The sequence below is a fragment of the Rhinatrema bivittatum genome, chromosome 4 (genome assembly GCF_901001135.1).
Source record: "Rhinatrema bivittatum chromosome 4, aRhiBiv1.1, whole genome shotgun sequence".
Lineage (NCBI taxonomy): Eukaryota > Metazoa > Chordata > Amphibia > Gymnophiona > Rhinatrematidae > Rhinatrema > Rhinatrema bivittatum.
The window spans coordinates 276,207,996-276,234,297 of NC_042618.1; the positions used below are offsets into that span (position 1 = coordinate 276,207,996).

The 26,302-nt window shown below is 44.1% G+C and overlaps 1 protein-coding gene across 1 annotated transcript in view; it reads left to right on the forward strand.

Moving 5' to 3' along the window:
* SCUBE1 (signal peptide, CUB domain and EGF like domain containing 1) overlaps positions 1–26,302 on the forward strand; it is a 1,434,630-nt gene that overhangs the window by 637,126 nt on the left and 771,202 nt on the right. The window contains exon 8 of the mRNA XM_029600135.1: positions 24,750–24,866. Coding sequence (XP_029455995.1) covers positions 24,750–24,866 — 117 coding nt within the window. The remainder of the gene's footprint in view (positions 1–24,749; positions 24,867–26,302) is intronic.

Consider the following 26,302-nt stretch of genomic DNA (forward strand, 5'->3'; position numbering starts at 1 on the left):
CACTACTCAAGTCCAAATCTACAATATCAACCTATCTTTACACAATGCCTCTATAAACTATGGGAAGACAGAGGATGAACTAGAGTGCAACTACCACCAGTTATCTATAGTACTAGAAACATTACTGTTGGCACCTAAGAAAGATTTCGAGACCATGGCCCATATTATGAAGCTCAGGAGAACTATTGAGCATATGAACTATGCAAGCTCCAAATATCTGAAGTCAGCTTTTTATGTTCTTACATTCCAAATGTTGCAAAACAGGAAAAGAATATTCTGGAATGAAGTGATGCACAAATACATGAAACTGAAATTAGAAATACAAGAACTAAACTCAGGCACAGCATTTCAGGTCAGGCACTTGTAGGAACGTACCGCCTGGACAGTGGACGGACAGGCACAGTGTTTGAGGATAGGCCCTTGTAGGGACGTACGGCCTGGACAGTAGACAAACAGCCACAGCGTTTGAAGTCAGGCCCTTGTAGGGATGTACGGCCTGGACAGTGGACGGACAGGCACAGCGTTTTATTCATCTTGCCATTCACAAGGAAAATTTGGAAACCCAAGCAAAGGCAGGTTTATTTTCAAAAACACTAGCATTTCCATCAATTCTGATGCCAGCCTTGAGTGGTGAGGGCTCATTGAAAATACACGTTCACTGGGCACACTGGTTGGTAGACATGACAGATATCGCTGAGCCACTTTGGCTAGGTGTGGCCAGACAGTGGACTTGTGTGCCCAATATGCCAGCGGATCTGTCTGCATGTCCTCTGTGGTATCTCAGAGATACCGTGTCACTGACAGTTGTGCTGGTGTCTCCTTTGCTTGGGTGGGCTGAGAGTCACTCATGCCAACTGCTTTCTTTCTAGCCCGTAGCTCAAAAGATGAATCTTTATGGGCAACATGCCTTTGGCGTACTGAAGTGGAGGAGGAGGAGGTACTAGGTGTCACTGACAGAGTGCTGCTCATGCATGGGCTAGCACAACTCTCTGAAGTGCCCGCTGCTGTTTCCTCCTCTGCTTCATGCCTAATCTGTCTCTGCCTATAACGCTCCTGATCACGGACTTCTACTAACAGCAGGACATTCACAAATGAGAGACAATTGGACTGTAGGGCGAGTTTCCCTTTCACACGGGGATCACAGACTGTGGCGAGGATGTATGTGTGCTCTTCTGTTAAAGGCCTTAATCTCTCTTGCAGCTGCTGCTGCAAAACGTCCAGACAATGCAGCATCTCAGCTGTCATTTCCTCTTCCTGTTTAAAGCCCTCCAAATTTTCATCCAGGAAATTAACTATAGGGATGATGTCAGCCAAGGTGGCACTTCTGGAACTCAGCTCCTCCATGACATCCTTGAAGGGCTGCAGGATATTTACCAGCTAACTCATGACTAACCAATCATGTTGCCCTAGGGGATTCTGCACACCTATGTCCATTGAACCAGAAAGTTCATGAAGGAGTGTTTGAAGCTCCACTAACCTCTGCAGCATCATATAGGTGAAATTCCACCAGGTGGCAATGTCTTGAATGAGACACTTATGAGGCATGTCCAAATCAGTCTGCTTTTGTCGGAGAACCTGCCCCACCTTCACACTTCTGTGGAAGTGCCCTGCTATGTCCCTGCACTTGTGTATTAAGTCCTGCAGGTATTCATTCTCTTGGTGCTTGGACTCCAACCCCAGAGCTGACTTCACTACCAGGTGCAGAGTGTGTGCAAAACATTGAATGTTCTGAAAGTGCCCATCGGTTATTGCCTTTACCATGATTGCACCATTGTCTGTGACAAAGAACCCTGCCTGAGGATTCCTGTCTCGCTGGTGTAGTTGCCAGCCCTCTAGCATCTGTCTGATGCATGCTAGAATATTGGCGGCAGTATGGGCCTGGTTCGTCTGGTGGGTGTGCAGTAAAGTCCACCTCCACCCTGATACTTGTTCACTAATAGAGGTGCTGCCTGCCCCTTCCTCAGCCTCATCCCACCAATATACTTTCAGGGAGAGGTAAGAGTGTGCAGCATTCATGGTGATCCAGATATCGCAGGTGAAATGCACGCTCCCCTCTGTCTTAGCTAGCAGCGCTTGGATGCGACTGCAACACTGCTTGTACAGGCTGGGGATGACCTTTCTGCTAAATGTGGTTCTTGAGGGGACTTTGTAATTTGGAACTATGACCTTCAGAAAATGCTTGAAACCCACATTCTCCACTATCTGCAAGGGCTGGCCATCAAGGGTAATCATTTCCCCAGTGCCCCTGGTTACAACTTTTGAGGCTGCCTGCCTCCTACCCCGGGATAGAGTTGCAGCACTCCACCCCATTTCCTCCATGGTGGGTTGTCGCTTCTGCCACATGGCAGGGGGCCCTCTGGCCTGCCACCTGACTGCTAGAAGGGGCTGAGGGCATTGGGTGACTCTGCTCCTTTTCAACCACTTTTCACTGCCTGGAAAAAGGGGTCCCCTGACTGGCACTACCACCATCCCCAGATGGCAGTACTGTTGTTGGGTGTTGCCTCTTCATATGATGTGTCATGCCAAAATTAGATAGATGTCCCATTTGCTTGCCTCTGCTAATAGCCCTGCCACAGTAATTACACTGAGAAAAACGCAGTTCCTCTGACACTTTAAAGTGGCTCCAGATCGCAGATGTCTTTCGTGATCCCTTATCTATAGCCTTCGGAGTGGATGCTGGAACTGGAGCTGAAGTTGTCAGTACACCCTGAGAAGCAATGCCAGGGGCATCAGTCACACTCTGTGCCTGTGCTGACTGCTCTTCCTCCTCCTCATCATCAGTTTCATTTCTCCCCTGCAGCACTGAAGTGGAGGCTGACAGGACTAACGAATCCTCCTAAACCTTTGTCATCTATTTATTTATTTATTTATTTATTTATTTATTTATTTTGGATTTTTATATACCGACATTCTCAATACAAGTATCGAATCAGGTCGGTTTACATAGAACAATAACTGTCGCAATAAAGGCGTTACATTAAACAGCGTTTCTTAACATAAGAGTAACATAACATATAAATATAAATATAAATAACACAACTTAAATATTACATAGACAATAATAATAATAATAATGATGATAATAACTCGTCAACAGGACGAGGATCAATGTAAGGAATGTTTAAAGCGTGAATAAATATCTTGAATAATTAGAGGGATAGTCTAAATTGTGATGTGTGGGTACATAGACCTTGTTGAAGTGCAAAAATCCGAGTTATGCATGAATTAAAGAAGACTGATGAATCAGAGAAGGAGTCTTAAACAGGTGAGTTGTTCAGATCTGGCGTGGTTGGTTCTTGAGGGGAATATGGGTGATCGAGGATCTGATGTTGGACTATTTTCCTCTTTGACCGGTGTCTGAGTGATCTTGTGATTCTGTATAGGCTTGCCTGAAAAGCCACGTTTTTAGGTTTTTCTTAAAAGTTAGATGACAAGTCTCTTGGCGTAGATCCGGCGGTAATGAGTTCCAGAGGGTGGGCCCAGCTGTGGAGAGTGCTCGTTTTGTTAGTGTAGTTTTGATCGGGGGAGCATATAAGGAACCTTTGTAGTTGTACCTGATGGGTCTTTGTGATGTGTGAGGGCGGAGTTGTGAGATTAGATTTAGGTGTGCGATGCCCATGATATCCTTGTGGATCATTGATAATGTCTTGTAGGAGATTCTAGCTTTTATAGGAAGCCAGTGAAGGCTGTGAAGAATAGGTGTTATGTGGGCTCTTTTATTTCTGTTAGTGAGTAGCCTCGCTGCGGCATTCTGCACCATCTGTAATGGTCTTGTGGATAAGGCTGGAAGACCTAGCAGTAGAGAGTTGCAGTAATCCAGCTTAGACAGAATTATAGACTGGACTACTAGCCGGAAGTCACTGAAGTGAAGAAGAGGTTTAAGATTTTTTAGCACTTGGAGTTTGAAATAGCATTCTTTAGTTGTGTTGGTAATGAAGGATTTAAGGTTGAATTTGTTGTCGAGACGCACTCCCAGGTCTCTGACGGAGGTGGAGTGGTTAATAGTTAGTTTTGAGAATTGTGTTGCGCTTTGGGAGTTGGTAAGGGTATTGTTTTCGTCTGGTGAGATGATGAGGATTTCTGTTTTGTTTGGATTAAGTATGAGGTTCAAGCTGGATAGCAGAGTGTTGATAGCCTGTAAGCAGTTATTCCAATGTGCCCAAGTTTTTTGCAGTGATTCTGTGATGGGCAAGAGAATCTGAATGTCATCAGCGAAAATATAATGTTTTAGCTTGAGGTTAGAGAGTAAGTGGCAGAGTGGAAGCAGGTAAATATTAAATAGCGTAGGTGAGAGAGATGATCCTTGAGGTACTCCTCGAGTTGATTTGATAGGATGCGATTCTTCATTATTGATTTTTACTTTGTAGAATCTGTTCTCCAGGAACGATTGGAACCAGCTATGAGCTTCTCCTTGAATTCCTATATCGGATAGCCGCTCGAGTAGGATGGTATGGTTGACCGTGTCGAATGCGGCGGATAGGTCGAGAAGAGCGAGGAGGTAAGGTTGTTTTTTTTCGAGATTAAGAAGGATGGTGTCCGATTAACGATGTTAGAAGTGCTTCAGTGTTTTGTGATTTCCTGAAGCCGAACTGGAAAGGGGAGAGAATGTTGTTATCCTCCAGGTATTCCGACAATTGCTTGTTGACGAATCGTTCCATTACTCTTGAGATCAGGGGAAGGTTAGCGATAGGGCGGAAATTTGCAGGGTCATCCGTTGAAAGGTTTGGTTTTTTTAGTAAAGGTTTCAGAACGGCTATTTTGAGTTGATCTGGGACCTTTCCTTGAATTAAGGAGCAGTTGATGATGTCTGCTATTGATTTAGAAATGGTGTTAGGGGTCGATAGGAGAAGATGGGAGGGTATGGTATCCAGAGGATAGGAAGAAGGTTTGAGCTTCTTGAGAATAAGTTCGATTTCCAATGATGAAGGAGTTTCGAATGATGATAAGCTGTATTCTTTGTAATGTGATGAGGTTGTTGGCTGTGGAACTGTTGTTAGTTGGGTGGAGATTGGCTTAAGGAGGTTGGTGATCTTTTTATCAAAGTAGATTGCTAGTTCCTCAGCTTTGTTGGCTGCTTGTTCATCTGGAATGATAGGTGGAGTGGGTTTTGTTAAGGAAGATACAAATGAGAATAGAGCTTTTGAGTCCAGTGCAAAGTTGTGGATTTTTTTTGCAAAGAAGTCTTTTTTGGCCTTTAAGATGGCTAATCTGTATGTGTTGAGATGGGATTTATAGTTTAGCGTTGTGATGGTGGAAGGAGACTTGCGCCAATTGCTTTCTTTTTTCCGAAGTTCTTGTTTGAGGGTTTTGAGTGTCGGAGTGTACCACGGTTGTCTTTTTGCTTGGGGTGGTTTTACGGATTTGGTGATAGAGGGACAGGTAAGATCTGCGATCTCGTTTGTAATGTTGAGCCAGGAAATGATAGCTGATGATGCGTCTGTTAAATCCAGTCGGTCGAGTTCTTTGGAAAGTATATTACTAAGATTGTCTATGGAGCAGGGTTTCCTGTAACGTATAGTGGTTACTGGAAATATAGGACGAGGCTGGTCTTTAATTTGAAGTTCTGCAGAGATGACGTGATGGTCCGACCATGGGACTGGGACGCAAATAGGGTTGTTTGTTGGTGTTATGCCATGGTTGAGAAAGATCAGGTCGAGGGTATGTCCCGCTTTGTGCGTGGGATCTTTAACTATCTGATTGAAGCCTAGGTGGTTGAGTGCTGAGAGAAGGATATCACAGTTATGGGTTAGAGGTGCGCTGTTTACATGTAAGTTAAAGTCTCCCATCAACATGGCTGGTTTGTTCTGATTGCAATGTTTTGTTGTAAATTCAATTAGAGGAGAAGGGTCTGTGTCTAAAGTTCCAGGAGGTGAGTAGACTAAAGTTATTTGTAGATGGTCCGAATTGAAAAAGGCAATTTCAGTGTTCTTTATTGTGGTAGATAATTGGAGTGAGAGCCCTAGGCCCTTTTTTGTGGCTAGAAGGATCCCTCCACCCCTTTTTTTGGTTCTAGGGATTGAATGTATGTCATAAAAATGGTTGGGTAGCTGGTTTAATAGAACTGTGTCTGTGGGTTTCAGCCATGTTTCAGTGATGGCGCAGATATCGGGGTTGTTGTCTGTCAGGTGGTCGTTGAGGAGGTGGAGTTTTTTTGTGATCGATTGGGCGTTGAATAGTGTGAGCGTGAATAGTGTTAATCCTAGCGTTTGAGAAATGGGGGAGATCATGATTGGAATCAATCTCTGTTGTCGCAATCTCTGTTGTTGCAATCTCTGTTGTTGTTGTCGCAATCTCTGTTGTTGCAATCTCTGTTGTTGCAATCTCTGTTGTTGTTGTCACAATCTCTGTTGTTGCAATCTCTGTTGTCACACACAAATGGGGGAGATCATGATTGGAATCAATCTCTGTTGTCGTAAGTATCTATTACTTCTTCCATTTCTGATGAGTATCTATTACTTCTTCCATTTCTGATGAGAATCCCACACAAGTTGATTCTTCATCGGAATCAGAAGCAAACAGTGCCTGCGCTACATTGTCAATGCTACATTGTCGAGACTGCTGTTGCACTGCTGCTTTTGGGTGTTGCCATTTTCTCTTGCATGACTCAGCCTCCCCTTCCCTCACCTCCAAAACTACAGGGTCAGAAACAGGTGGTGGTGATGCATCATCTTTAGATTTCATTTTTTTCCGGATGGAACTGCCTGCCCCTCCAGAGATTTTAGATTGGAACAGGTCCCTTTTTAACTTTAATGGGGGACTGGCACTCCCTTTTGAGGTGACTCCTCTCCCAGTCCCAATCGCTCGACCACGTCTAGCTTTCCCTGACATTATGGATTTAATGGCTATTAATCAATTATACTTAGGGAATAGCCACTGCTATTAATTGCATCTGTAGCATGGTTCTTCTTAGTGTTTGGGTAATTGCCAGGTTCTTGTGGCCTGGTTTTGGCCTCTGTTGGAAACAGGATGCTGGGCTTGATGAATCCTTGGTCTGACCCAGCATGGCAATTTCTTATGTTCTTATGTTCTTACTAGGGATTTCAATTAAAATAATTATTTCCAAAAGAGGCCCACTGGGGATTTGGCTTCACAGACCACCGCTGTCCCAATATACGTGAGTCTGCTAAACTGCCTGCCCACAGGCACAGTGCCTTGATGTGCACTAATGTAATATGTGTGCACACAACAAACTGGTAGCTGCAAAAGTGGCCCACTGGAGATTTGGCTTCAGAGAGCAGCGCTCTCCCAATATACATGAGTCTGCAAAACTGGCTGCACACAGGCACAGTGCCTTGATGTGCACTAATGTAATGTATGTACCCACAACAAAGTGGTAACTACAAAAGAGGCCTACTGGGGATTTGGCTTAAAAAAGCACTGCTGTCCCAATATAGGGTGAGTCTGGAAAACTGCCCACAGACCCCCATGAGCAGGCAGTGCCTTGCCTCCTTAGCTTAAAAGAGCACTGCTGTACCAATATAGGTGAGTCTGGAAAACTGCCCACAGACACCCCCCCACGAGCAGGTAGTGCCTTGCCTTCTTGGCTTAAAAGAGCACTGCTATCCCAATATAGGTAAGTCTGGAAAACTGCCCACAGACCCCCACGAGCAGGCAGTGCCTTGCCTTCTTGGCTTAACAGAGCACTGCTATCCCAATATAGGTGAGTCTGGAAAACTTCCCACAGACCCCCATGAGGCAGTGCCTCCTTGGCTTAAAAGAGCACTGCTGTACCAGATCAATAAAACAAAATGCGGTCAAAAAATACAGTATGGCTAGCTAGCGGCTGCAGTGCAGCCAAATCGAACAAATATCTATTCCAATGGAAAATTCTATCATAGTAGCTAGCAACTGAATACAGATTTGAGACATTCAGCCACCTCCCACACCATCCATGCCAAGAAAGTGCGTGGCACACCGCCTGCTTACTGTATAAATAGTGCTGCGTCATCAGGAATAGCGTCGCAGAGCACTGAGTGAGAGCGGCGATTGGCCGCATTAGAGAAATGCTTAGCTTTGATAGGTTGCATTCTGGTTTCCTTGCCAACCTGTTTGACCCACTCTATGACAGGGCTGTGAGGTCACTTATGACTCACAGGAAAGGGCTGGTTTTTGCTATGGATACTCCCCCCATAGTCTTCTCCTATTTCAAATGGCCGCTAAGAAATCACTGCGAGCCAAAAGAATGAAACATATAATATGTTTGTATTCATGGGGGATCGCGAGCTGTTTCGCGAACCCACGAACAAAACGAATAGGGACGTATACGTTGCGGATTGCCAATATGTTGAAAATGAATGCATATCCCTAGTACCAGTACCACAATTGGTCTGTGTCCCTAGGGCTTGGAAAAAGTATATCCTTTGGCCTGAGCTGATCACATAATACAAAAACATGAATTAACTGTGCATTAGGCAAAAAGAACATAAAATTTGCCATACTTGGTCAGACCAAACGTCTGTCAAGTCCAGTATCCACAGGCAGCTCAAAGGAATCTGCTTTCTAAGACGAGGGATGAGATGATGCTTCCGCCGCCACCCCATTTCTCTCTCCAAGTCATAGCACAAGTCAATCATCAAGAGGGCAAGGGGGTGGGATCCCTTTGGCTATGGCAATTTCAGTGATTTGAATGCCATGGAAAGCAAAAAAGCAAGGTTCACAGTTCCCAGAGGAGTGGCATAGAAATTGTCAGTGATATTTCTAGGAAGCTGGCAACCCTGCCAAACTCCCAGGAAGCCTACCACCTAACTCCCACCCTTCCCCAGCATTTTCCCCCTGGAAAAGTGGGAGATGATTGAAAGGTAGTGGTCTGTGTGTGCAAGAGCTTTAGGCATCCTCAGTAAAGTTTACAAACTTGTGTCCACACCCCCCTGCCCTTACCACACATAGTGAAAAAATCTGCATTTATAATAACCAATTTTACATAAAATGGACATTCAAAGTAAAGGCTTCTGAGATCAAAATCTCACAAAAACATGTATATTATTTTTGCATGCACTACTGGAGCACCAGAAAACCCTGCAAAAAATCAAAACACTTGAAATGCATATGGTATTAGGCTTATTGTAATGCATGTTGGGTGGAGGCTTTGACCCAGAAAGCCATGAGAAAACTGAAATACAATTACTAAAAGAGCACTAACTGCCAGCATTCAAATAGTAAAAACCCTAACTATGAAAAGGGCAACACTGCAAATATTACACTATGCCCTAAACACCAGTACACTTCCTATTAGGAAAATAGAACAAGCCAGCCTGCTATTGATACCTACTCAAACTACATACCAGAAGAATGCCTTATCACAGTCTCACATGCAGAACACAGACACTCTCACTAAGTACAGAATAAAGAAATATGTAGACAAAATCTGAACTAGAAACCGCAACAAGCCAGACTATATGTATTGCAACAATGAAAAAATAGAAATACCATTCTTCAAAACAATAAACTCAAGGCATACACAATCATAATAGAAAAACCATACTAATAACATATTTCAGAACACGTGATTAATAGCATAACATCCAAAATTTAAAATCTCACTTCAAAATAATTAAAACTTTCCCAGACACCAATAAAATATTTCAAAATAGCAGACACATGAAATAGCACCCAATAATTAAACCTAGTAAGAATTTTTAAAAAATCATAACTTTCCATACCTGAGAACTTTTGATTTCCAGTTACTCTAGGATTTCCATGGATTAGTAGTTTGTGTGTGTGTGGGTTGGGGGGGGGGGGGGGCAACTTTCACTTCCCTCTCTCATACACATTTATTCCTGCTCACACACATAAATGCTATTACACGTTCTCATACTCTCACTTACCCACCATGCATACCCACACTCACACACACGCACTCTCTCACTTGCTTATTCATACACACATACACACACACAGGGTGTACACAAACTTATTTATTTCACTTCAGGTGTTGCTCTGACTAGCATATTCTATCCCATGCTTGACTCTTAATCACTGGAGGGATTCTTTTTATGGGGGTAAGTTCTCACTTATGGCCCAGATGATGTTATGCTGCTCCCAGTGTGTGTGTAGACTGTAGATGCATCGTATGAGGTGAGAGGCTATAATAAATTAAACAGGACCAGGCTCTGGGTGTTAAAGTTTATTGATTTGGTAATAAATACAATTAAAGTCCATTATTAGTCAATAATATTGAAATTACATCTGACATTCTGGTACAAGTTTAGTTCTAGGTAGGTAGGTGTGCTTATATTCAGGCATCTGGGTAGAGCCCCATGGCGATATTTAATGCGCAAAATTCACCCAGCAGCTATATGGAAATCCTAGTGGAGGGGTCCCCTACTTCACAGCAAAAATCCTACCATAGGTTATCTTCTTCTCGGACACCCAGCCCATCCTGCTTCTTTGATGGAGATCCAATTGGGGTCTCCCGATCTTGTTCTTCCATACTTGCTTGTTGTTTCTGAGAGGGGGCGGGACTTCTCTTGGGGAAAAATCAAATAGGATCAGGCTAGTTCTCAGCACTGCAATCTGAGTGGGGAGGGGGGAACCAAAGTCTCCCCACTCTGTTCAAGTCCAAAAAATAATTCTTAAACTAGGTATATCTTCTGCTCTCACTGTCTCTAGCAGCAGGATCCATCATTGGTGCTTGTCCACCTAAGGTTTAGAAAAGGCTCACAGGTCTTTGGTCCCCTGATGAGAACATTTTCACCACAAAATGATATAAGGGATAAAAGTCTAACTCTATAAATTAGTAGGATAAGGACCCTTTGTCAGGGAGTGCACGATGAGGTTTCACTTCTAAATGAAACTCCATATGGGTGAAGCTGGGAGGCCTCACTAGATTGTAAAACTTAAACATTCTTACTGTTCAGAGGCTTTCTCAAAACTGATCCCAAAGTGTCCTAAAATGGCTAGGCTAAATTGTGTTCAAACATCCAATCCAGACCCTCCAGGTGGAAGGGAATGAGAGGATGGATGGGTTCTTCTAAGAGGTGTTCTATCCATGGTTAGTGACATCTGGTGGCCAGACTGGGGGAGGGGAGATCTGACACACAAATAAGAAAGGGCTGGATGCCAGGGAGGGGATGAGTGAAAGAGGAAAATAGATAAGGTCTGGAGAAAGAATGAGGAAATGGCCTAGAGAAAAGGTGAAAGAGGGGGAATGGAAGTTGAGGGGGTAAGAGAACGAAGAAAGGGACAGGATGTCAGGATACTTTGAGTGATAGCAAAGGAGATAGGGTAGATGAGGAAATGAAAGTCGGAGGAACGTAGATAAGGGGATGAGTGAAAGGGTGGAAATGGGTTGACTAGGAGGTGTAAGAGTGTGAGATAGAAAGTGAGTAGATAGGTTAAATGTATAAAAGAAGGAGTTTGAAGACTATGAGTTGAGAGGGAAAGAAGGAAAAGTGAACCCAGCTATGAGTCAGGGGCAGCAGAACACCTTTTTTGGATGGGGGGAAGCAAACAAAACAATCTTTGCCCCCTGCCTTTCAAGCTCCATAGTTGCTGATACTGTATGAGACAAATGGTTGAACTATGGCCCCAGTGGTCCATTTCAATCTACTGTCTTCATTGTGAGTGGATAGAGATGTAAAGAAGAGAGAAGTTGAGGAAAAAGTTGAAAGATCAATGTCAGAGGCAGATGCAGGGAAGGAATGAAGAAGACATGGATTTAGATTTAATTACTTGCTTTTCCAAATCAAAGCTCAAAGCAAATTATAACCAGGTACAAGAGGTATTTCCCCGCCTCAGAAGGCTTACAATCTAAGGGACTCATTTACTAGGCAGAGATATTTTCCACAGAAGTCACAAAGCCGTGGTAAATGACCCTGCTACTCCGTGAGTCCTGTGATATTTTTCCCCACAGTGGTGTAGCTATGGGTGGGCCTGAATGGACAGCTGCCCAACCAGTTTGGACCCAGGCCCACCCAACTGGAACCAGAAGTGGAGCACCAGACCTGCAAGGCTGTCGCAGGATCCAGGGGCGATTGGCCTATCGGGTGATCGGGCTTTCCCCTGTGGGCCGGTCTAGCTGATCACGTGGCCTCCTCTACTCACATTGAGGGTGCTGCGTGGCTGTTTCGCAGTGATGAGCCCTGCAGCACGAGCAGGATAGGGCCGGTGGAAGCACTAGGTGATCGCCTAGGGTGCCACAGGTTTAGGGGCGACCCAGCAGCCACTTACTGCTTCCATTGGACCTGCTCAGAATTGTGAAAACATTTTGTCCTGATTCCCGACACTGGTGGAAGCTGCAGGACCTAGGCCAGCGATTCTCAACCAGTGTATCACATGCTACTCGCAGCTGGCAGGGCTGAAGAAAAGAAGACAGTCACTGCCAGCCGCCGCCGGAGACCAGGCCAGCGGGGCTGAAAAAAAGAAGATTGGCGCAGCCAGCCGCTGCTGGAGACCAGGCCAGCAGGGCCAAAGAAATGAAAATCAGTGCTGCCAGCCACCACCGGTTGGGGAGATGATTGGTGGTGAGAGACAGAAACTGGGCCTGAGAGTGTGATTGGTGTGTGTTTGTGTGTGAGAGAGAGAGAGAGGAGACTGGTTGTGGTCCCTAAGGAAGAGGACCGTGAGGACAGTTTCAGCAGCTTCTGCTGCTTCTAGTGTGGCCTGCAAGGGAAAGGAGTAGAAGAATGCTGGAGAGGGTAAGTAAAGGTGGCTTTTTAAAGTTCATTTTTCTTGATTGACTACCATTTTAATTATTGGGTAGTATGTGATGTGTCTGCTGTTTGAAATATTTTATTGGTGTTTTGAAAAGCTTTCAAAATTTACATGAGTCTTTAATTATTGGATATTCTATTCATCAGCTGTTTTGAAATTATTTTATTACTATGATTTTATAATTATGATTAATGATTTATATATCTTGATTTTATTGATTGTTTCATGAGGAATGGTGACATTTTTGTTTTTCCATTGTTGCACTGTATAGAGTCTGGCGTGATACGTTTTACAATTCAGTTTTTGTCTGCACATTTCTATTTATACTTTATGTGGCTTTATTCTGTATTTGGTGAGGGTTTGTGTTCTGCATGCAGAGACTGAGATGAAGCATTCTTTTAACATGTGGTTTCTCTGAAGGGATCTGTAGTAGCTTTAGCTTGGCCTGTTCTGTTTTCCTGATAGGAGGTGTATTGATATTTTAGATTCTGGTGTAATATTTGTAGTATTCTTTTTCATAGGTAGGGTTGTTATTCTTTGAGTGTTGGCAGATAATAATGTGTTGATACGGGAGGACCATGCCGAAATATCACAATAGGTATGATGCCATATGAATTCCAAGATACAAAGTTTTCTTGTTGGCAGCACAACAGTCCATGAAATTATCACAACGTGTATATTAATTTTACCTCAGAATGTCACTTTTCATGTAAAATATGTTATAAATGCATAATTTATAATTGTGTATGGGGAGGTGGGGGTAGGGTGCCAGGATGTAAGGTTTGCCTAGGGTGCTTAATACCCTTCCACCGGCTCTGTGCATAGCAGCAACGCTCCCCCACCCCCACCCCCACCAAGTACCCCTGCAGGACGTTTTTTATGCTGGTAAGTGCTTGAAATAATTGAGGTAAAAATTTTTAAAGTTTCATGCATGATGCATAATGGCTGTTGCAAATTACTTAGAAAGCCATTCTAAGGTGCACTGTATGGCATTATTTATCAATAAGAAAACAACTAGTAGGTCTCAGACCTGCATCCCTACAGCCCACCCATGTTAACCCTGTGCCCACCCAAAAAATCAATTCTGGCTACGCCACTGTTTCCCCATGATAAAATACTGTCAATGCCCCCCTTACAATGTGCAATGGCAGCCCTGGGACTGTGGTCCCACATTGCATAAAGGGGCCAATGGCCCTGAGTCAGCCCACCCCAAAGGAATGAAAAATCTCCAGAGATCTGCGTAGATCCACTATCTCCCTCCCACCCCCATCCCAACCCAAATGCCACAGGAGACAGCCATAGATAGAAAAAAATAGGACAATTTTCATGTCTAGCACAAACCCAACCTCTGTCCTTCAATTAAAAAAAATATATCTAGCCCCAGAGGCTAGAACCCATCCACTTTGCAGACACCCATTTACTCACAATTCCAGCCCTGGTCGCCCAGTTTGGATCCTAGGGGTGTGCATCCGTTTTCGACATATTGGCGATCCGCAACGTATTTTGTCCTATCCGTTAAATACGTGGGGAGGCGAAACGCATCGCGACTCCCCACGTATTTAACTTATTATCCGTTTAATTCAGTGCAGCCAGCGGCGCGCGCTTTTCTTCGCCCCCATTAGCTACTAGCTACCTATGATTTTCACAAAATGGCAGCGCCCATGCCCTACATTCCGGTATCCATGCCGACCTGTCTGACCCTTTCCTGTGAGTCACAGTGACTCACAGGAAAGGGTCGGACAGGTCGGCATGGATACCGGAATGCAGCATATCCACGCTGACATTTTGTGACATGCACTGAATGCAGCCAATCGCGCTGTCATTCAGTGCTCTCTGAGCACTATATAAACATCAGCACGAGGAGCAATGCACTTATTTCCAGCGATGCTGTGGGGAGGTGGGCTGTGTGTAAGAGAAGGCTGCACTGAGAGATAGGCTAGTTAAGCTAGTTAAGGAAAAGAAAAAGCTATTATTCTTTGTTTTGCTGCAGTGCCAGGGCCAGCTAGTCCTGTTTCTTTCAAGCTGTTTATTTTGGTGATCTCTGACTGAGAAGAGAAGCTGTGCTAGGTCAGCTAGCACTGACCACCATTTAGGGAGTTGGGCTGGCTTGGAGAGATATATTATTTTCAATTTCATCCATTTTTCTGGAGTGACAAAAATTCCAGCTGTTTTAAACTGATTTTTTTTAATTCAAATTACTTAGTCTCTCTGTGCACTGGGCTTCACTGGGCAGTTTAACAGACTGAACCTAACTATTGGATGGGTCTGTGCAGGTCAAGGTGCCCAGGGAGGTCTGCCTCTTTCGTGCTGACAAGCAAGCACCTTCTGGGTACACGCCACACACATTAGTGCACAGTCAGGCACCGTGACAGTGGGCAGTGTTACTACTCAGTGACATTAAATCCATAATGTCAGGAAAGAGAGATGTAGTCTAGTGATTGGGACTGGCAGAGGAGGCACCTCAAAAGACACTAGTACAACACACCACAGTACAGCTAAAAAGGCAACTGTCGCCAATCTAAACCTCTTTGTAGGGGATGGCAGTTCCATGCCAAAAAAATGAAATCTGACCATGATACATCGCCATTGCCACCACTTGTTTCTGGCCCTGTAGGTTTGGAGGTGAGGGAAGGGGAGGCAGAGTCCATGCCAAACAAAATGTAGACACCGAAAAAGCAGCAGGGGGACAGAAGTTCGACTAAACACTTAGCGTTGACAAGGTAGCGCAATCACTGTTAGCTTCTGATTCAGATGAAGAATCTTCTTGTGTGGGATTCTTATCAGAAACAGAAGAAGTAATAGCTGACGAATCTTCGGTAGAATCAGTTAGCCCTTTTAAAATCCACCCCACAGTGAATTCACTAATACGTTTAAAGGACATTAATTAGACACATTTCTACTCTTATAGCAACCTAAAACAAGTAGGAACTGAGCAAATTAGAGATGACGGCAGCAGTCCAGCAGCAAGAGGGGGGCTTCCCAGTCTTTTGCATTGTGTCACATTATGATTTTTTACCCGCCGGTGAGAAATTGTACATGTGCATGCGATGCAAAAAGCTCCTGGCTCTCAAAGAATGAGTCTGATCTCTGGAGGCTAGAGTGGCAGACCTGGAGGAGCTGAGGCAGACAGAGAGGTATATAGATGAGACCTTCAGGGACATAGTAGCCAAGTCCCAACTTCAGAATGGAAGCCCTGGTGCTGCCTTGGAGGAAGAAGGTCTCACAATTGGAGAGCATCAACCTGATGCAGCAGGAAAGGATCCTGTAGTAAGGACCTGCTCTCCTGGTGATGCATTGTCCTTTCGCACCGAGGATATCTCCTCAAGACCTGCTGCCCAGAAGAAAAGGGTTAAGTCGGCTGTCATACTTGGTGATTAGATTATTAGGAATGTAGACAGCTGGGTGGCTGGTGGGCGTGAGGATCGCCTGGTAACATGACTACCTGGTGCGAAGGTGGTGGACCTCACGCATCACCTAATAGGATTTTAGACAGTGCTGGGGAGGAGCCGGCTGTCGTGGTACATATGGGCACCAACGACATAGGAAAATGTGGGAGGGAGGTTCTGGAAGCCAAATTTAGGCTCTTAGGTAGAAAGCTTAAATCCAGAACCTCCAGGGTAGCATTCTCTGAAATGCTCCCTGTTCCACGCGCAGGTCACTAGAGGCAGGCAGAGCTACGGAGTCTCAATGCGTGGATGAGACGATGATGCAAGGAAGAGGGATTCAGTTTTGTTAGGAACTGGGGAACCTTTTGGGGAAGGGGGCGTCTCTTCTGAAGGGATGGGCTCCCACCTTAACCAGGGTGGAACCAGATTGCTGGCGCTAACCTTTAAAAAGGAGATAGAGCGAGCTTTTAAACTAGAATAAAGGGAAAGCCGACAGTCGCTCAGCAGTGCATGGTTGGAGAGAGATATCTTCAAAGGTTACTAATGATGCATTAGAATTAGGGCATCCTGACAGTGAGGTTCCAATAATAAGAAAAGTTAGTCCAAGTGCCTGTAACTAAAAAACTCACCTGAGCTAAAAAAATTTCTAACTCAGCCCTAGCAATTAAAACAGCAGAATGAAAATACAAACAAAAAACAAACTTTGAAATGTTTTGTATGCTAATGCCACAAGTTTAAAAGGTAAGATGGGAGAATTAGAATGTATAGCAGTGAATGATGACATAGACTTAATTGGCATCTCAGAGACATGGTGGAAGGAGGACAACCAATGGGACAGTGCTATACTGGGGTACAAATTATATCAGTGACAGAGAGGAACACCCAGGAGGCGGTGTGGTGCATGTCCAGGATGGCATAGAGTCAACAGGATAAACATCCTGCATGAGAGTAAATACACAATTGAATCTTATGGGTAGAAATACCGTGTGTGTCGGGGAAGACTATTGTGATAGGAGTATACTACCGTCCACCTGGTCAAAATGGTGAGACTGACCGTGAAATGCTAAGAGAAATTAGGGAAGCTAACCAAATTGGTATTGCGGTAATAATGGGAGACTTCAATTACCCCAATATTGACTGGGTAAATGTATCATCGGTACATGCTAGAGATATAAAGTTCCTGGATGGAATAAATGACATTTTTATGGAGCAATTGCCACCACCTGTACTGCGTCCAGACCCGGGGGGAGAGGTCGCCACCAGCGACAGCAAGCTGGGAGGCGCCAGTACACCCTCTCGTGTAACGAGGATCTCCTCCAGTGCACCAGCGGGGGATACCTCCATGCTGTTTCACCCGGGGATGGGGGACGCTCTATCGAACCAATCCCTGAAGGGAGTGGTCGCGGAACTTGATCGGCTTCTGCGCATCAACAGAAGCTGGAAGTATAGGGTTGGCAAAGCCCTAGAGAGGTGGCCCAATGCTGAGCGGCTCCGCAAGGTGGCAGGGGCTCTCATGAGCCACCTCAAAGGGAGTAAGCCTCTGGGGGCCAAGGACATTAAGAGGGCCCGGAGGTTCTACGCCGAGATGGGGCTCTAAGGGCCGTCTGGTTGGGTGCAACTAATCCTGACAGAGGATGGCTCTGACTGTCGGAACGCTGAATGTCAAGGGCTGCAGGCATGTCCTCCGCAGGAGCTGGGTACTCTCCTATCTTCAGAGAGGAGGGTACTCCGTAAGTCTCCTGCAGGAGACCCATTCCACTCCGGGGTGCGAGGCTGCCTGGCTCTGGAGTGACGCGGCAGGGCGTTCTTTAGCCACTCCGGACGTGCCGGGGGAGTGGCCGTCCTGCTCGCGGAATCCCTGCAGACAGAGATGCTGGGAGTCCGTTCTGTCGTGCCAGGCCGGATGCTGCACTTGCAGATCCGTGTCGAGGGCTGCACGATCAATTTCATCAACGTGTATGCCCCGAACATCAGGTCCGCCAGGTTGGATCGGGTCCGCCAGGTTGGCGTTCTTTTGCCGTTTGTCGACCCTATTGCAGACCTCGGATGCGGCGGAGGAGGTGGTGCTCGGGGGTGACTTTAATTGCACCCTTGAGAAGCCCGACCGTTCTGGTCTGGAGCAACACCCCACCTCCGCCGCATGCTTGGGGGAGACGATTCGTCGCTTCTCCCTGGTCGATGTCTGGCAGCTGTGTCACCAGGTTGGCTCCCCCTCTTTCACTTATGTCCGGATGCAGGAGGGTCGAATCAGTCGCTCTCGAATCGACCGGCTCTAAGTCACGAGCTTCTTAAAGTCATGGACCCTTTCGAGTGCTATTGAGGTGGCGGCCTTCACGGACCACCACCTGGTGTATATGAAGGTGAGGCTCGACTCGGCCAGGCCTCGAGCCACCCACTGGCATTTCAAACACTCCTTACTGGAGGAGGAGGGCCTCGTGGCGGCGGTCCGGGAGTTCTGGGTGGAATGGCGTACTTTGAGCTGGACTTTGCCTCACAGTGCCTGTGGTGGGATGTGGGGAAAATCCACCTCAAACGGCTCTGTCAGGAGGGTGACGCGAAGAGATCTGGCGCCTACAGGGGGAGGTGTTAGGTCTTGAAGCAGACCTCTCTGATGTTGCGGACCAAGCTCTGTGAGACGAATACATGGAGAAGAAGTGCACCCTCTGTCACCTCGAGGAGCGGTGGGGGCTGGGGGGCGTTCATAAGATTGCAGATCCGTTTCCTTCGGGAGATGGATTGCAGCTCGCACTTCTTCTTTGGGTTGGAGAAGAGGAGGGGTGCCCAGAAGCAGATCACAGCCCTGGTGGCTGCCGACGGGGCCCCCTTCAGTGATCCGAAGAGGATTCGGGCGGAGGTCCAGGACGTTTACTCGACCCTCTTCTTTCCTGATCCTGTCGACCTGAACGGAATAAGACTGAAGAGGGACCCTGTATGGACGCATGGTATAGGGTATGCTGGGCATGCTCAATGTGCCTAGTAAACGTTTCTAGAAACTTTGACATAGGTTTTCCACATCGGACTCCATCTGGTGATGTCACCCCCATGTGTGATGACTACCATCCTGCTTGCCCTTGGAGAAAACAACTTCCCCTAATGGACTCAAATAAATATTAAATAATATTGGGGACAAAACAAACGCCTACATGAATACTGTACAATCTTGAAGATACCCCATTGCTCTTGACCTTCTGCTTTCTATTGGCTAAAAAGGAGATAAACCATTGAAATATGGTTCCTTCTATTCCAATTTCTTTTAGCCGGCCTAACAAAATTTATCATGTGAAATGGCATCAAAAGCCAGAGCAATATCTAATTGGACTACAATATCTGATTTGTTATGCTCCAATGCACAATAAATTTCATCCAACAAAGAGACCATCAAGGTCTCAGTTCCATACCCTTTTTGAAATCCAAATTGCTGTTTATCATAAATGCTCTGATTCATCGCAAACTCTTCTAGCTGCTTTAAGACCCACTTCTCCAAGATCTTACTCAGTGTACAAAGATTGGAAATTGGCCTATAATTAGACACCTCTTTTACTGTGCCTACAGAGTCTTTCACAATCAGTGTAACCAATGCTTCTTTAAAAGTATCAGGTCCTAATCCTTGTACTAAAGATATATTCAATGAGGTCAATATTTAGTAGGCCATATATTCAGAGGGATAAACATTCCGCTGAATATACTTGCTTAAAATTATGATTAGCCATAGTTGTATAACTTTAAACATAACTGGATATTCTTTTGAATATTGCCTAGCAATGGCAGAAGCATCACCAGAAGCAGCGGTCCCGGATTGCGGTAGAAGGGTACCGTGACCCTGGAGACTTACTTCAGATAAAGGTACGGGGCAGGCGGGGGCTGGAAGGGAAAGGATTGGGGTGGTCTTTGTGGGAGGAATCTGGAACTCATCATATGTAATTTTTTAATTCTAAGGGGAATTAGGAGCAGGGGGTGGTGGAGGGGGGACTCCCGCCCCAATACTTTTTTTTTTTTTAACAATAAATGGGTTGTTTTGGGGGCTGGGAAATTTGACACATAGGGCCTTTGAAACTGGGGTTGGAGGGAGGCAGGGGACGTCTGCAATGTTTTTTGGTTTTTTTTCAGGGAGCCAAGCTTAACCGGATATATTATCTTTTGAATATATCCGGTTAAGTCTAAAATTATATGGCCAGACGAGGCCGAGCACGTCTAAAGTTATATGGCTAACTTAGCCGGATATACCTGATCTTCTTCTAAGTTATCAGGATAATGGGACCCCTTCCCTGAAACACCCCTTTTATATCCGGCAAAATTATAGCTGGATAAAAATATATCTGGCTATAATATAACCAGATAGAGGCTCAATATGCTGTATAACCCATAACTTGTGAGTTATCCTTCTAAATGGCTTTTGAATATCTGCCCCAATATATCTACTAAACAGCTTGAAAAAGTTGCATATTTTTTTTTAATTAACAATAATGGATATGGGTCCAGAAAATTACTTTTCACCGTAAGATCTGAAACTATTTCTCTTAATGCAGAGGAATTAAACCTCCTTAAAGTATACCAATGGTAAACATGTAGTGAGTATTGTGTTATGCAGGCATTGATTCCCTGGTTCTTAATAACTTAACTATGGATTTTTTTAATCTTCTCAATAAAATAAATTAGCCAAAACCATACATTGTGGTGCAACACTCAGAAGACTCCTCATTGTCTAGAAGCGATCGCAGACGTGTTGTTGGGCATCTAGCTCAGGGCCTCAGAAAGGTCGCCAGATCCAAGGGCTCGTCCAGCACATTTCTGCTGCTCTGCCTGATGGAGGGAAGCCCCTCCCACAAGGGGAGAGTGATGTTAATAGTTCAGGAATGCCTGAGGGCTCCTCTTCTCCCCTCCCGGCATTCAGTGAACACTCTATTCCCCTCTCAATCCCTTGTAACACATGCAAATCTATTGGACCCACTTTGGAGGTGGCCACAATCCTGTCCAAGGCCTGACGTTCTTTGGCCCTCCTCTTCCGTGCTGAGGGTGGCATAATAATGGATTGAAACCCTTTGGATGCTGTGTTAGTTAGCAAATTATCTGGTTCCTTTTAAAATATCATGAAGGTCAGAGGATCGGAAGCTTAATTATCCAATACTATCTTTATAAAGACAAAATAGAAGAGTACCTTATTTTCCAAAAGATTACAAGAAAGGAACCTCTGAGTGGGAACAAATCTGCGTGGCTTTGGCGACGCGCAAGCGGAGTCAATGCACCGCAATAGGACCAATTTTAAAGGTCTGTATGGGCGACGCCCTCTGAAGTCTCAGGTGGGAAGAACCAGGAAATACCTCCGCTGGGGCCGCCGACCGCAGCCGCTCCCCCGGCAATGCCTCCTGGCCTTTTCTCTCCACTCCTCTTCTCATGACCTCAGTGGTAGACCAGAGAGGGAACGATTTTAAATATCCGTATGGGCGTCACCCTCCGATGACGTCTCAGGTGGGAGGAACCAGGAAATACCTCTGCTGGGGCCGCCGACCGCAGCTACTCCCCCGGCAAGGCCTCCTGGCCTTTTCTCTCCACGCCTCTCCTCTCGACCTCCTAAACGTCACACTCATTCTGACCACAGAGCCGCCCAGCTTTTCGTCTCATTTAACCCAAATGTCCCAGGACTCCCTGTGTCCAAAAGAACTCTTTCGTCCTGGATCTCGAACTGCATTCAATTCTGTTATCAAAAGCAATCAGAGACCCTATCCGCCACCCTTAAGGTGCATTTGGCTGCTTCAATAGGTCATCTCCACGAGGTACCTCTTCTAGACATTTGCAAATCAGCCACATGGTCCTCGCTACATATGTTCACATCCCATTACTGTTTAGACAGGCAGACTGCTTATGATGCATGCATGGAAAGGACAATTCTCAAGCTGAGCATGTCTTGAACACAGCGACAACAGCACATAAGAATTGTCCACTTTTGTCTACTGTCTTGAGAATCCTACCTCACTTCAACATGAACACATGGTATGGAAATTTATGCTCAATACTTCAGCTGGGGACTCCCAGACAGCATGGCTAATTCATGCTGCTTATCTATGGAAAAAGAGCAAGTTTGCTTACCGTAAATGATGTTTTCCATAGATAGCAGATGAATTAGCCATGCTGACCCTCCCACCTCCCCGGACAGTTCCAGCATTGCATCTCATCTTGCTTGGATATGGACTGAGGAGACTCGGGGAAGCGCGGGAAGATACAAGCAAGAGCACGTCACTGACAAAGTTCAGTGATCTTTGAGAGCTCTGCCACCTAGGGGCACAGAGGACATCTCAGAGAGCATGGCTAATTCATCTACTATCTACGGAAAACACCGTTTACGGTAAACAAACTTGCTCTTTCTGAAGATTTGCTCAATCTCAATTTCAACTAATCTCTTCATCTGAGTCCTAACCATCTCCATTGGGATCAAATAAGGGCCCAGACCAGGGCAAGGAGTGCTACCAACATCCCCACAATGATGTATCACCACTGCTGTATCAGAATTGGGTGATTTCTCCATCTCCTGCAGGGCTTGCCAAATTTCCCAGACTGGAATTGGTGCCTCCAGCCTCATTAATTATTCAGATCTCTCCACTTTTTCAGTTGTTTCCAGCTGCTTTCAAAGCTGTGGAAATTTCTATTCATGTAGCAGCCCCTCCTACAGCACCTTCTGGTTCTACATCTGTATTTATAATGTTTGTAGCCCTTCGCTCAGGCTCAGCCTCTGCATCTGCTTCTGCCAGACTTGCTGATGGGCCTTAACTGTTCCATCTGCCACTGATCCTCTCACAAGGTTTGATACCAGGCTTCTAGTCCTCTATGAATCCTGGTAGAGTCTTTCATGGCTGCCTTGCCTTCTCTCACAAGTACAACTTTTCCTTTCCCTTCAGGGAAAGCAGTGAGGCAGCACAGGGTTTTCTTATGGGAGCTGCCCTATTCAGGAATGTACCCCAGCCAATCTTTCTGCCTTTTTTTTTTTCCAAAAAGGGAAAAAGTAACATTTAAAAACGCCTTGCTTGTCCAGCACTTGCTGACTTTTGTAAACTATTTACCTGGATAGAACTACATTCCTTAGCCCATTATAGCTCCAAACTTATAGGTTGCGACTGCAACCAGGCTCCTGAGAAATTCTCTTTTTTGGGAGTACCATCCACACTGTGCTTATCTGGACAGTGCCTCATGAGGCCCAGATTTCTCAACTCAAGAAAAAAAAGTCTTTCCTTTCTGGGTAGAGCACTGTTCTAGACTTCTATATCACTCAGAGATTCCTGTAACACCAGTCTCTACTCTGTATAATTGTTTCACACATTGAAAACATTTTCTCTCTCTCATTCCTTTTGCTGGAGGCTTGTTCTTCTGCCTACGCATAGTACAGAAGATTCCCATTCTTATACCATATGTGGTATAGCGTGAGTGGTTTATAGCTTGCCAGAGGCCAAGTACATGCAGTACTCTGGCTCTTCTTTACACAAATCTTTATTCTTCACAGCAGTTAACACAATCCCAGACTGCTTACCATGCAGAACTTAATAAAACACAAACAGAGCAGTATTTTATCCAGAGCTGCCTTCTCATCTTCCCAGGGTTCCCTTGCTCCCCTCTGATCCTATGCTATATTCCTACTCAGAAGAGCTGCCCTGTACCCAGAATACCTTGCCTTAAGGTGGACCAGGATCAGAGCTCTGGGATCAATCCTTTAAGATGCTCTGAGGGTTTCTTTGGAATGCTCTGCCACAGCCCATAATTTATAGAAAAACAAAAAAGTTAATGGTTTTGGAGAGCTTTTTGTTTAAAGTGTTTAATAGACACAAGTGTTTCAGGATGTGCCTACTAGTTGAATGAATTATATCATTAAAATCAACTCTTTTGATTAGAGAAAAATAGCATCATTATATTCCAAGTGGACGGAAAGGAAACCAGAAAATGTTTTTACTACAGATCAATATTACTTGTTGTAACTTACAAATAAATTATAAGTGAAGTAAATAAATAAATAGGTAGAAAATGTATATGGAATGGTAACTTAATAACCACTATGAACCACTGAGAAATCTGTCCTCTGTCTCTGTTTGCTCAGCTAATGCTCTACATCGGAACGCTGGGAAATTTTAGTGATATAGCTTGCAGTGGGTTCAGTTACCTGAACTATGCCCTCCTGCCCACTCTAAACTCCTTTTAGTCTGAAAAAAGCTTTAATAGACAAAACCCAGATGCCTTTTGCTTGTAGGTCACTGAGAACAGATTGGGCACATAGATTCTTGTCAAAATGATATATGTAATGTATTATCTTTATTATCTCTTTGATAACTAAAGATCTGAAATAGTTAGAAAATCATGAGAGGATACTGAAACATAGCAGGATGCTGTTTTTCAGATATTTGTGTAACACCTTTCGATTCCACTACAAATCATGAATATAATCTGGGTTGGTGAAATACAGGTCAAAGCCTTATTTCTTTTTAAGAGGGAATCACTAGTGAATAGATTGTCATTTATATTCAGTCAAGGCTATTGTACTTAGTGAAAACTAGATTATTTTTAATGATCTTTCAGACGCATGCACTCTGAAGGATCCTGGATTTCTTTTGTTTTAAGAAAAATAAATAACATATAATGTCTTACTAGATAAATTCATGGATCATGATATACATTTTTTGTTTAAAATAATTAATGACCCCAGGATATTTAATGATTTTATTTTTTTATTCCCAGAAACTTGTGCTGTCAACAATGGAGGCTGTGACCGTACATGCAAAGATACAGCCACAGGAGTTCGTTGTAGTTGCCCAGTAGGATTTACCCTGCAGCCTGATGGGAAAACATGCAAAGGTCAGCTTCTATTTGCTTTGCAATGTATCATTTGCTTTTGGCAGTTTCAGTACTACATATAAATATTGAGATATATAATCAGTACAAAGAAAGGATAGAGTTAGCATCAATGTTTCTATAAACTGTGCACATGTACATTTGTGTGCAGGTCATAAATCAAGCGCACACAGGAAAACATAGCACACACAAGAAATGGAAAATAGAAGAATACCTATCCACAAATTTGTATACTATACTGCATGCGAGAACTTTTTTTGTGCACACAGCCTCCAAAAATTTGAAGGAACATTGATTAGCATCATAGCTAAATTTGAAAATATTGTTTATTTCCTTTTCTCCCTGCCCTCTTCCACCACAGTGTTCCAAATAGGTTTAGTTAAATACACTTTCTTTATTTTTCAGTATAAAATAAACCTTATATACAAATAATTATCAATAGTATTTTGGTTTGAGTTTCAGATTTTCATAATTTACCAGGTCATTTCCTTTCTATTTTAAAGGAATGGAAACTATTTGATCTAAGCATTACCATTACTTAAAATAGCAATGAATCACAAAAATAGATAGATGTGTGGTTTTCTTTTCATCAAATTTAAATCCCCCAAAGCTTATGTAAAATTCCTGCTAAAGTTTACAGAAATAACAGTTCATTTTCTTATTTATTTGAAAATAAATAAAACCATATTAACAACCATTGCACCTAATGTTTGTAGGTAAGGTATGAAATAGGAAAGTCTGTAGCTTAAGCTCAAACCACATAAAAATGAATGCTAAGTGGTATATATTTAGTCTTTGTGGTAATGCAAATCAGGCCATTGGAGCGCTTAAAAAAGGTCCTTTTAATATTGTAGCATACACCAAAAAGCTGATCATAAAGTCTATTGCAAAAAATAAATCATAAAAAAAAATTCTAAATTTAGTTTGCTTCTATTTTAAAGTGAAAGTGTTGAAAATGTTAGTTCATAAAACATTTTTACAATCAACAGCAATTAATACTGTAACTAGAATAAAATACAAGTCAGAACTAAGTTAAAACTCATTATTGATAAGATGGAATTTATATTGATAAGAAAATAAATTGTACTTCAAATGATTTGTTCTAAAATAGGTATATGAATTTGGAGCATTGAAGCTAGGCTATTAGGTAGGCTGTGGGACTCTGCAGTGTCAGAGGGCATGTGCAGTGCAGCTCAAACATAACTATTTTGTCATACAGCAAGGTACTGTAGATTGCCATATGGAGAGGGGGAAAACACAAGTTGTGGGGGATACAGAAAGCATTGGAGAGCAGATAGAGAGAAAGTAGTACAAGCTGGTGAGAGAAAGTGAGCAGGAAGGAGGCTGCAAGTGGAGCAAGAAGGAAGCAGACTGGTCTGGTAAGCAGGAAAGAAGGAGAAATGTTGCGCAGAGAAGTGGGTTAATGGTTGAGATGCATT